Source organism: Saccostrea cucullata, unplaced genomic scaffold, assembly GCF_032062105.1.
Source record: "Saccostrea cucullata isolate Sc308-1 unplaced genomic scaffold, CSIRO_AGI_Scuc_v1 ctg12232, whole genome shotgun sequence".
In the NCBI taxonomy this organism is placed as follows: domain Eukaryota; kingdom Metazoa; phylum Mollusca; class Bivalvia; order Ostreida; family Ostreidae; genus Saccostrea; species Saccostrea cuccullata.
In genome coordinates, this window is record NW_026922118.1 from 6,251 (window position 1) to 19,406 (window position 13,156).

Below are 13,156 nucleotides of genomic sequence, written 5' to 3' on the forward strand. Positions count from 1 at the left end.
TCACGGAAACGCATTACATTTTATGGCGCCACACTTCCAAGTGCTTGCAAAAATATTTAACTATAGATTATAAGTTATTTAATTTTTAAAATTTAAAACAATGCATAAAAATTTATGAGCGTCATCAATATTAAAAGTTTGTGTATACATACTGCACAGCCCAGTCCGATGCTTCGCTAGATTTATAACGACGTCATGAATAGAAATCTCAATTTTTAGCAAATTACATGTGATTTATATTCTTGTAGTGTCTTCAAATTTGTAAACACGGCAGAAAAATCGTATACAACCAATCTCAAATCAATAACCTAAATATATTTCAGTAATTGTGAGTTGTCTCTTATGTCGTTTCAACCGTATTAAAACATTTTTTTATTGGACGCTGCCCCGTTCGGACGGCCGACGTCGCCTTTTCTGTTAAAACCCCAGTCACATTTCCAAAAACGATCAACGGCCGACGGGTTTTGAAGCAAAAATGGGATTGTTCGGGTGACAATCGTCAGTTCATCGGCTGTTATCTTGGCCGATTTTGACCTATTTTTTTGTCGGCCGACCAATTTTGTGTCCATCGGTCCAAGTTATAATTTTTCATGCGTCGGTGGCCGATTTCTTCAAGTGCAGTTATCAGTCGACCAACCTTCGATCATCGTCCGACCATCGGCTGTCAGTTTATTAAGTCGGTCGTCCGTCGTTGGACAATAAGCATGTTGAAAATTTCGGCCGACAGTTGAAATCAAACTGTAGCTCAGAGCTCGATGATCGGGCGACGATTGGCCGACTTGTGAATATTTAACCTATTAAGGATACATAAAACAAACAAAATTTTGATGCATAGATTGATATTAATTTTTTTAATGGAGATAACATAAATAATTAATCCGTAAGATATAAAGAAATCTTAAGTATTCTTTGCTGCTTAGATATGCGCCATTTGTCGTTTTTATGCAATTTTATCCGAAATTTTGCACACATTTTCAACATCGAGTCACAATTTTATAAGATTCTGCCACTTTGCCTTGCAAACATTACTCACGTCATCTATCTGAATATAGATATATGAAAAAATATTGCTGATTTCTAAAGAGAAAAAGGTTTTTGTGTTATTTATCAAAGTCATCGGTGTCCCTAGGAAATAATGTGACTGCTCCGTGTCGCCCGATACTGTGTCGGCCGATCCTGTTCTTTCAGCCGACAAGACCAGAAAAATTTAGTCGCCCGTCCATCGGCTTAAATGTGACCTAGGCATAAGTTTTGACACATATTTGCAAGGGTTTTTGTTTAATATTTTCACTGCCTACATAGCAAGCGATACTTAAGATATCAGCAAATGATTATAGTCTCCTTATTTGTGTTACATATTATTTTGATTATGTTTTGACTTGTTTTGTATAGAAAATAATCATTTTAATCTGAAAACTTTTTATCAGAGTTCATGGCATTTTAACCTTGGTCCGTGCGCACCATCTGCAAAGACCCCGATTTTTACAAAAATATTAAGTTCCATCAATAAAAATTATATCATTCCGACTTGGATTTTCATAAGAAATATTTTGATATACAACAGAATTATATAGAACCATTTATTTTAACAAAAACGTCATTGTCCACGAACTTTTTGGATAACCATCGTATAGTCCTTAATTTGTTCATAATTTTACCTATTTTACAAATACGACTGATTTGTTTTTGATAAGTAGATCACAAATTATCTGACTCGATGCTGTCATTTGTTACATTGTAAAGGGATATGATATAAAATTTTGAATGCTTGAGTTGTTTATAATTACCCTGGTACCTATAAGAAAATTGTACAGTTTGTCAGAAGTACAGCTTTAAAGAAGACGCGCAATATGCATTAACAATTTTTTAAAGAATGACTGAAGTTAAATCCGTAAGGTGTCAAATATTTGAAATGGAATTCATATGGAAAGAATATCTTGAAAATTTATCAGAAGGTAAGGTTTATCACGTATAGCTCTTATCAAATTACTAATAACTAAATAAAGTATCTTTTTATGACTTTCCTACTTATAAAATTAGATCGTTAGCTAGATGTGAATAATTCACTAAAAATTGCTGCAAATACATGTATAGGCCTATACATTGTTATACTTTCCCCGTAAGCTTCGCCTCGGAAAAAAGTCATAGTCTTGGGTAAATGGAAACTTGTCAATTCCACAATCGATGTTATATTTTAACTGTAATTAAAAATAATATAAAATTATAGAATTTAGCAGATCAAATCCGGTGTATGAGACTGGTCAAAATTTTCCTGCCTGTGAAATCAACAGCCTGGTATACTGATGTCTCCAAAGCAATTCCAAAAGCATATAGTAATCTAAATACTAGTTTTTTTTAAATTGACTCTATTCTCAATACCAACAAATAAGACCAAACGTCAAAGAATATGCAACTCAAACTGAAACTTTCCAGGATACAATGTTTTGCAAATACCACACCTTTCAAGATATTTAAAAAAAAATATATGAACTCTAGAATGTGCACTACCATCTAATTTTGAGGTCAATAAGGATTTTGAATGAAATCCTAAGCCTGTTTGATTGTGTCTGCTTTCTAGTTTTATTCCATCGTTGACGATGCAAAGCATGTATAAGAAACTTTATGAATGAATCTACGTGTACTTGGCAAGCGCAATCTTAATCCACAGGCTTGTTAATCTTAAATTTATATTATTAAACCGTACCATGTACTTTTCAACATCATTTCAAAATTTATTTATAGAAAAAATAATTTGTATTATCTGTTTAATGACAACACATATTATAAATTATTAATACATTTTAATTTTTTTTAATTACCTATACATGTACTAGTTAATAAATTAACAAATAAAGTCATATCTTTACAATTTACAAATATGGATTAAAAAAAATTACATGTATTAGCAAAAGAAAGTTAAAAGCAGTATAGTGCATTTTTAAACATCCAGCACAAATATAAAAACGTTTAAATTTTAACCCGCAAAACTCCTTTATCTTGATTACATTTGTACTTTAGTCATCACTGTTGCATTGAAAAGTGCCAGCCTTTTTACTGAACTTTGAAAAAATGCAAATTATTTACACATTTTCTATTATTTCAAGTCAGATATTGGTCATTGTAACAACTCACTGGCTTACAGACTTGTGTTTTTGAGATTAAAAAGAAATAAAATTCACAAAAAGTACAAAGTGAACACATAATGGTTACCTTAGTAACACCATTAATTATAATGCTCAAATTTTTTTTGACTAGAAAACTTTTGTTTGAAACAAAAATGTACATTCCAGATTATGTCAGATAAATATTACAAGAAATGCCATGGCAAAAAATGGGTATATTCTGTTAAAAGTTAAATTCTCACAAATACCCTATATGAAGAAGTACATATATAGTTAAAGTGATGAATGAAAATCAATTATGATATAAAGGAACACAAAAAAAATTAAATATACATAATAAATATTCAGTTTTTCGCAAGGAATCTTTTTACCAAAGAAAAAAATAGAATGAAATTGAAATTCCACTTAGGATGGAGGTTTGTATGAACAACTTACATTGATAAAACCACTGGAACACAGATGGGCCAAACACTTTGTTTAAGGTTACTTTGCATCTATCAAAGTGACACTCCATATGTGAAAGTTTGGTTCAGATAATTTAGTAACATTTAGGTGCTGAAATTTACAAGGGTGGCTAGAACATTAATTGTAGATTATATGCACTTTATTTTGAACATATGCATGCATTACACTAAGTAGAAAGACAAAAAAAAAGATAGATAACTAAACGAAACCAAATTTCTATGTTTACCCTTCTGTTTTATTTCAATTTTTCTCCAAGTATATTCAGTATTTGAGATAATATACATTTCTCAGCATTAGAAATTATCAGTATTTATGATAAATTAAACAAATGTCAATGTTTTAAATGAAATGCATAATAGAATATTATCTACAGTACATGTAATTTCATAAGCTAAAAAGTTCAAATACCGATTTAATTACTATAAAAACCAAATGGTGAATAAGTGCATAATGAACAAAAAAAAAAAGAAAGAGAGAAAATCATAAAATAATACACATCTTTCTATTGGTTATTTATACTTAGTTGACTTTCCATACCCTGATCACAATGTGTTACAAGGAACATTAAAGAGCAATACTGCAAAGTAAAAAAAACAAAACAAAAAAAAACAAGCTAATATGCCTTAATAACAAATGCAAAAATATAAAATATGAAAAATATGTAAATGTATAAAGTATATAATATTATGTCATTAAACAAAGGTTGATCATAAAGTTCTTAGACTAACTTTAGTTACTATAGTTAAAGTTTAACTATAGTTAAAGTTTTTACATTTCAGCAAGGATATGTATATAACATCAAAGATAATTATATTTTTTTTGTAAAAAGTGAGTTAATTAGCTTGAGAAAAACATGCATTTTTGTGAGAGGTTTAAGCTTAGCATCAGCTTTAGAACTTTTGAAATTGACAATCCCTCATTATTTACTTCACCAGGGTCCCTGCTGGGGGTAAGGACAAGAGCCACCTTCAGCTGGGGGAGGAGCAGAGGGGCCCCCAGGGGGAGCCTTTACCCATGCTGGCATGGGTCCCTGATTCTGGGTTGGAGGAGGGGGAGGGGGGTTTTGCCCTGGGTTTTGCTGCGGTGGACTTTGTCCAGGAAGAAGAATGTCAGTCCTTGGTGGCTTAGGAGTGATTTTGTTGGCTTGCATGTATTGCACCACTTGTCCTGGTATTTCTGCCAGCACCTCTTTGGCCAGTGCTGCTTGGGATATCTGAGTGTTTCCTCCTGACTGGCCTCCTAGGAAGTCTCGGAAAGGAACAAACTGAGACAAAAGGAAAAAATATATTAATATTATGTGAACATATCTAACAAGAAGTTTAATGCTTTTAAAAGTTTTTACAAGATTTCAAAATGAATAAATTTTTATCCACATACAGTTTCAAAACTCTTCATAATCTAAGCACTTCCTTCAATTAAAAATAACTGGAAGTTATTCAAATGCATATTTTCCTTTGTCATACCTGTACTATGTCTCGGAGAGCGTACTTTCCATTTGAACACAATCTTTGGTCATCTGCATCGAGCACATTCATTGCTGAAATATACCAAAAGGGAAGTAAATTCTGAAATTAATGCAGGTTTTGCTATATCTTGTGCACTATATACATGTAGTGCGTTACACAATTGGCAGAATTTAAGGTATACCTTTACTCAGAAGACTAAAAATTCCACTGATAAAAACGAAAAATCACCTATTGCACATTGTACACCTATGATTCTAGTGTTAATTTTCAATTTCAAATAAGCAGGTCAATGACCTACTTTTCATGCTAGTGGCCCTTGAGTATTTTTTCGAAAATACCTCAATTTTTCACACTATGACCAATTTTTTCTTTACTCACAAAATATTACAAGAAACACAACTCTTTAAATAATAAAATATCATAGCAACAGAACAACTTTGCTTCATATAAAGAAAAGATTAGAGTTTGGGCCATAAACTTAATAATTATTACCGTCCGAATTTCCTCTGTCATATTTACATTTTTTCTCCATTTTTAATTGAATATAACAAAAATCTGACTGATAAGAACTCTAAATCATTTATAACCTTAGGTTATTCCTATTTCCCTAATTTTCAGGGTATTAATGTTATATGGGGTCAATGATCAAATTCTTGAGATTTGTTGCCTGGAATGGTTTTTGTTCATATTTTTGAATTTCTTTATTTCATGGCATTCAATTATTTGAAATAATTTATGAGCTTTAACACATATAATATTTGCAAAATGATGTATAAAAATACATTTAATCTTTACATTGTGATTAATATTGCAAGAAATCAAATATCTAATTAAAAATGTAGTCCGAATTTCCTCTGCATTACTATACATTGACTTTTGTTCCTGTATATTTTCTTCAAATAATAAAATATGAAATTTTAAAATTGATATTGAGTTAAAACTTGGTTATTTCATACATTTAGAACAATTTTTGATTAAACATATTATACTTTAGAAAATTTCCTGTCAGTTTTCTGAAACCTGAGTAAACGTCATCCTTAAAGTGAAACTTGGACAGTAATCATCAAGTTGGTTTCACTTTTAACTGATCATAAATTATTTCCTCTAACACAGTAACAGCTTTTGATATATACATTGTACTTTATCATGCACAAAATTATAATTCATCAAAGCAATTCCTCTAAGTTCTGTCATTATAAAAATTTTTTCCAGGAAATTTCACTTCATTCTAGGTTATTAGTGATTTCACATCTATGAAATACCTCAAAACATCAGTAAGTAAATTTTTTTTTTAATTTTTAATGAATAATTTGTACCTGTAAAATCAGCATTTCCCACACCTACAATAATTATGGAAAGAGGCAAGTGAGAGGCCTGTGGAAAAATAGAAATGTAAGTGTTAAACATTTAATTATGTAAATCTTTTGCACTATAGACATGCAGAGTGCAATTTGTAACTTTCACAATAAAAATGTCTACACTGTTTGTAATCATTATTAAAACATGAATGAAGTGAACTTCTTTGTGAAGCATGTTTCAGCTAAACAATATAGCTGTATATTTTTAAGACAAAGGCAGAAAACTTCAAATCTTTCTTACTTATTTAAGGATACATACAATTTTCATCAATAAAGATTTATTGTTCTTGGAAAATAGCATGGCGACAATAAAATTTGTCACTGCAATTTTTTTTAACAACCCTAGAAAATGTATCTTAAAACGACTAAATGCAATCAGTGATTTAAGAAAATATTTCAAATCCGGAATGCAAACTGCATCATATATCTTTTCACAAAATAATTAAAATTTTCAAATGGATATATACATCTAATAAAAAAAGATAAAATATCCTGTGTTCAAATTAGTGAACATTGTAAATCATTTCTAATCTTACATTGACTATAGCCTCAATAGTATTCCTAATATCTGAGATTTCTCCATCTGTCAGTATCAGCAGGACAAAGTAATTAGACCCATCTCTTACTGAGGCTGCAAACCTGTCACATATAAATCACACAGTCACATTTGTTTTAATCACAAGTACAGTACATGTAATGAGAAAAAGTCACAGCAAAAGTTAACCTCAAATCCCATATTCTACATTAGTGAAAAAGTTGTTCAATGAATGTAACCAATTTTAATGATCTGCACAAAGATAATGTACAGAACTGAGGTTGTTTAGATTATCTTGTGTATTTAGAAATTCTTCCTGGTAAGGCCAAAAAAAATTAATCAATAGTTTCTCAGGCCAAAAAATTCAAAATTCAATGCGGCAGGCAGATTTTTTTTTTTGAAGCAGTTAAAATGATAACGTCTACTAATTCTTAATTTTTGTTCTATGAAGTTAGTTATAAGATTTTTTTAACTTTAAATATTATACTTTCATGTAAATTAGTTGAATCTGATTGGTTGAGAAACATTTGTTAAAAAACACTATTACCCGCTGAATAATGAAGCCACGCCCTCCAGCGTAGCAACAGTCAACATTGCTTGACAACAGGTGATATTCCAAAAAATACAGACTGCGCAGAATTTATGCTCGCATGGTTCACTGTTATATGTATTTGTATAAAACATTCAGTATAATATAATAAATATTGCATGTAGTTGAGTGTAACATTGAAAATTTTCACCCCTCGAAAACCATTGTCAACCTCAGCTGCGCCTCGGTTGACAATGGTTTTCTTGAGGTGAAAATTTTCAATGTTACACTCAGCTACATGCAATATTTATATAATAATGTTATTCTAAACATTTATTTAAAAGCTAATTCATAAATTTGTAAATTTAGAAGAAATATATTATTTTTCTAATAAAAACGTCTATCTTAGCATTTATGAAAAGGGCAATAACTCAATTTTCTTTTTCAACTTGGAAAAATAGAAAATCGGGTTATTTCTCTTTTCAATACTAGTATGTCAATAAAATTGATCAATGCGGCCGTTTTTGAAGTGATGCGGCGGTGCCTGAGAAACTATTGATTAATTTTTTTTGGCCTGAGAGTTAATTGTTTATTTGTATTAATGCTTTTACTAGGTATGTGTTTAATATTTGCATAACTTTTCATGTCTTTTTAATGTTTTGCTGTTGTAATTATATGATCATATTTTGGAGGATAAAAATTGATATTCACACTCCAAAAGATAACCATTGTCAACTTTACTTCCCATTGTTTGGAAAAGGTTTTCTCTCAGTGGATCAATTTCCATTTAACTGTAACAATCTACAACATGTAAAAAATAGAAAAAAATAATATTATAAAATCTTACTTTGATACATGATTAATTACAGGAGCAAAGTTGGTAGGTCCATAAAGCTGAACTCTTCTTATTGCATTCTGATAAGCATCTAAAATACCAGCTATACCCTGCACATACGGATTGGCTGCATTAAAATTCTGAAAACAAAATGAAAAGTTTTTTAATAGAAGTCCTGGCAGGACTATATTTAAAAGGTTGAAAATTCTCTAGAAGGTCAAACAGACAGATGGGAAAATACAAAATTACCAAATCATTAAACAAAATTGAATTGGATACAGTACTATTTTACTGGTTGTCATGAATATAGAGTAATAACATGCATCATGTCCACCAAGTTAAACTTAAAAATGTGAATAAACAATAAATGTACCACAGGAAATTCATGTGAAACAGTTCCGTCTGGTAACTTAGCACCAAATCCTAACACAGGGAATAGTCTGTCACTGCAATAAAGACAAAGACATCATCACTTATATGGTGTATGGTATTATTCAACAGACATGTGTTTCTTTGTGTTCAGAGCAACAACATGCTTTAAAATCACAACTACAAAACCAAGTAGATGCAGAGGGACTTAATTGCTAAATTTTACATATCACTTTAAAAAAATCAACTTATATGGTAAACAGCAAATTTCGTTTAGTAGGAACACGGATATTGCAAATTTTAGGATATAACGAAGTCATCTTAATATATTTCTTATACAGTTATAATGAATTACGGATATAGCGAAGTGATTTCATAGGTCCCAGTGACTTTGTTATAAGCGAGTTTTGCTGTAGTATAAAGATACATACAGTGAGTTAACGTCTAAGTGTTTACCTATCATAGTCCTGGATAATCTCCCCTACAGCTTGTATGGCTGCCACATACTGGTTGGGTTGATAGGGGTTGATATAGTGTAGAGAGTGGGGGGAGGCAGGATTTCCATTGGATCCAGTAAAATCTATTGCCACTGTGAAATTTAACTGTGTCCTAAAAATATATTAAATAGGATTGACATTTACAAATATCTCAACCTAATTAAATTAGATGCTCTGAATTGGCTATCGCTTCTCAAACAATAATTTTAATTAGATTCAACAAAACAGTTTACAAAAATTCCTTTGTTTAACTTACTTACCCTCCTTTTAAAAAGTCTAAAAATGATGGCTTGATTTCTTTCTTAATATTGAGCAAATGAATCTGCAACAAAAGAGTATTAAAAATTTTTATTTTTTTTTTTTATTTCATTCTTTAGCAAATTTTCCGGAAAAAAAAACAAAATGCTTTTCAAACGGTTTTAAAAAAAATATCAATGATAAAAATAGGAATACCTGTCCTGAATTTTTGTAGCTTTTCTTCTTAGACTTTTTCTTCTGATTAATTAACTGAAAAAAAATAAAGTTAGGATTATTAAATGCAAGCTATTTTCAACAAAATCTAAAACAAACTCCTCTGACAAGAATTTTGAAGTATAAGTATTGTTTAAACGCAAAAAGAAACAAATTCAGCTTTATACTACGTACCTCAAAACTAAGATTTGGTTTGCCAGTTAGTTCCCTTACATTAGTGGTAAAATCTCCTATAAAATCATGGCTGTTGGAAAGAAGAAAATCTCAACGACTTTGAAACAAACAGCTTTACATGTACCTGAATATTAATTAAATTAAATAATTTAAAAAAAAACCATTTAAAATGTAATTAAGTCAATGTCACCTTCCGTCACTATCCCAGTCATGGCATTCAATCTTCAAAGTTCTACAAAAAATCAAAATGCACTTTTTCAGTATTGTAGGGGTGGGGTGATACACTAATCTTGTGATATGACACATATCTTGATACATATAACATGATATGATGCGTATTTTGATATTATGCTAAATTATAAAACTTAAGACTATTAAAATAACTTTTTACATGTATTTTATTTCATTTTTTTGTTTTTGTTTTTAAATCAACAAATTGTGCTATATCAAATCATGTGCTTAGAAATTTATACTTGAAGATCTTCAATTTCATTGACTAGAAATTACAAAAAACAATTATTAAAACTTGTACATATTGCCAAATGTCTATAAACAAGTTGATTACAAAAAGAATGATTATAGGTGCAACAATGTTGCCCTCTCCATTTGGGAAGTGCTGCATTATTGCAACTACTTAGGTTGGTGTATTCAGACTTGTGAAAAATTTTAAATGACTGAAATCCACATTTATATTTATAATGAATATCTCTCTGGTAAATGAAAACAAGATAGTAAGATCTGAAGTACATGTAATTACCTATCATAATCCCCATTACAAAGTTTTGCTACTGGAATTTGGAAAGGTCGCCATGTTGGATTGAGTGTATTTTTTATAACCCCTGTCTTATGAACAGCTGTGAAACTGAAAAAAAACAACAAATATTTAAAACATATATACATTATTACAAACTGTTAAACGTTATATAGGAAAAGGATAATTTTGAAAAATACTTATATTTTTATATTTTCAACATTAGACAGTACTTATAATTCTTATGACCTGTTGTAATAATGTACAGTAGTTAACATATAAAGGAGTTATTCTTAATCCTGTACTTGCATATTGTACATTAATATACTGTGATACCAGGAAATAGTTTTTCATAATACTTCCTGCAGATTAAATACTGCAATATATAGCCAGTACACTAACTTGCGATGCCTCATTGGCTTTATACAGAATCAGGAAGGGATCGGATTTTCCCAGAAAGTCTATCTTTCACCCTTAGTTCCACTGAAGTGTAGTGTTAACAGCTCCTAATAAAAAAAGAAAATTTTTTGAATGCACATGTATGAATATTAAAGCAAGTTGTGCTACAGCTCTATTACATGTACAATAGGCTATAGACACTTTAAAATAAAACGGGGGCGAAAATTACCCTATACAGTATGTATTTTCTACACCAAACATCTTTATAAGAAAGTTTTACTACACTGTATCAATCTCCTTTTTTGATCAGAAGTTTTTTTTATTACATGATTGAACTACATGTTTATGGTACATAAATATTTGATAAGAATTTATTTTTTTGTTTCAACACAGTGATTCCTTTCATTTTCCGTACCTTTGAAGAACTCATTTCTTCAGCTAATTACTGAAAAGAATAAAATTAATATTATTTTAACATTTAGTAAAGAATAATTCTACCTTCTCTACATAGAAAAACAGTGGACATAATTGATATTAACTACTCGAAAAATATTGAGTCATTTACATTATGTATTCATAAAAATTTTTATCAATGTGCATAATTTATAATTATATATTACATTTTTCACATCAAAGTTCAGTTAAATTTTCTGTCACATAATACATTCAAGAAAAAATTTTAATAAAGAAATAATCTTGAAGATATTGAAGGTCAATTGTGATAGTACATGTACCTTAAATGTTTACAATTATTCAATAATTGTGTGTAAGTATGTTTACATGTATCTCTACCAATAATCTGTCCACGACCCTTTGATCCCCTGAAATATTGAAACCAAATTGACTGTATTCAACATTTCTATGTTTAAATGAACATGTTATCATTTTAAGTTTATCTATTTTTTGTTATGAAATTGATATGTGAGGCATATGTCCAAATAATCAATATATTTTTTATCAAAAATTAATTTTAAAGGGCAATAACTCAGACTCGTACTGCAGCTTTGCATCCATCCTTCCACTGGTGCACCAATTTCTCCAGAATATCTCCTTCCCCAGAAAATCCTGTAAATGTACATGTAATAGCCTGTAAAATTGTAATATTTGACTTTTAAAAACTTCTTGATTGTAGAAAAATATCGGATAAATTCACGAATGAACATGTGATTTAGAAAAAATTAATGCATTTAAGGGAGCCGACTATAGTTTCCATTGCGCATATATTTCGCGCATCATAGTAAAATGAAGCGTATTTACTGTTTTAATGCAACTTTTTTCGCTTAATTATTAAAATTAAACAAAATTAAGAAATTATAGGTATAAAAATGTAATTACAATTTGATATAACTGGTTATTTAACCGATTTTGCAATTGATAGGTAGGTTGACGTCGTTGCCGTGTATTTTTGACGTTATGATAATCTGTAGCTCTTAAAGAAAGGGGTAATAAAAATATTATTAAAGAAAAAGTAATAAACATAGTTATGCTCTTGAAATTTAAAACATAGATATTTGAGAATATCTCCAATATTTTTATTATGTTTTCATGTGAATCCATTGTTTACGTCATATTTTTAATACTCTATAAAAATAGTAAAATTTGCTAATTCTTTGCATTTTGTCTAGTAACAAGACGGTAGAATTTAGTGTCTCTTACATATATTGAATAATATAGTATTACTCATCAAATATTATAGTTTGATCAAAATGTCTATTGTAGTATTTGTATAATTTGCTTTAAAGTGCTAAAAATTGCCATTTTCCTATATAATATGTAAATGTACCTGTATTTTGAGACGGTCCCTTGAAAATACCTGGACGGTAGATTTCCCCCATACTTTGCATGTACACTGAAGTTAATGTAAGTTATATATGGTATAAAAATGAAGAGTTTCGCTATTGTAGTTTTCACACAATAAAACTTATAGCTCACTCTTAAGATGCATTCATTTTTTCTAAATTATTAGAATGGTTAATTATTTCAATAAAAGTACTTACATGTGCTGATAGGGCTTGTTTAGGTGAGTCTACATCATATCTAAAATAAAATTTATACTTATTGATACAAATAAAGTGTTTACAAGAGAATGACAATTAATTTAAAAAGCCACATACAACTAGAAATATGTCCATAGGACATGAATGCCCCGCCGAGGATATATCAGTAAAGCAACATGAAAATTAGT

General features: G+C 29.8%; 1 protein-coding gene across 1 annotated transcript; it reads right to left on the minus strand.

Moving 5' to 3' along the window:
- Window positions 1–2,778: 2,778 nt before the first annotated feature.
- On the minus strand, window positions 2,779–11,232 carry LOC134261222 (copine-8-like). Its single transcript, XM_062743680.1, has 13 exons — window positions 11,201–11,232; window positions 10,579–10,683; window positions 10,012–10,053; window positions 9,822–9,891; window positions 9,630–9,683; window positions 9,437–9,498; window positions 9,136–9,288; window positions 8,684–8,756; window positions 8,323–8,450; window positions 6,948–7,050; window positions 6,370–6,427; window positions 5,051–5,124; window positions 2,779–4,851 (listed from the first exon to the last, which is right to left on the minus strand). Exons 1-13 carry the CDS (start codon window positions 11,230–11,232, stop codon window positions 4,516–4,518), a joined length of 1,290 nt encoding a protein of 429 aa, XP_062599664.1. The 3' UTR covers window positions 2,779–4,515.
- Window positions 11,233–13,156: the final 1,924 nt, after the last annotated feature.

Coding starts and splice junctions, on each gene's coding strand:
- LOC134261222 (XM_062743680.1), bottom strand. CDS start 11,232: ATGTTTGGTGTAGAAAATACATACTGTATAGG. Junction 8,451..8,683: donor TTTCACATGAATTTCCTGTG/GTACATTTATTG, acceptor TTTTGTTTTCAG/AATTTTAATGCAGCCAATCC. Junction 7,051..8,322: donor GTAATTAATCATGTATCAAA/GTAAGATTTTAT, acceptor TATATGTGACAG/GTTTGCAGCCTCAGTAAGAG.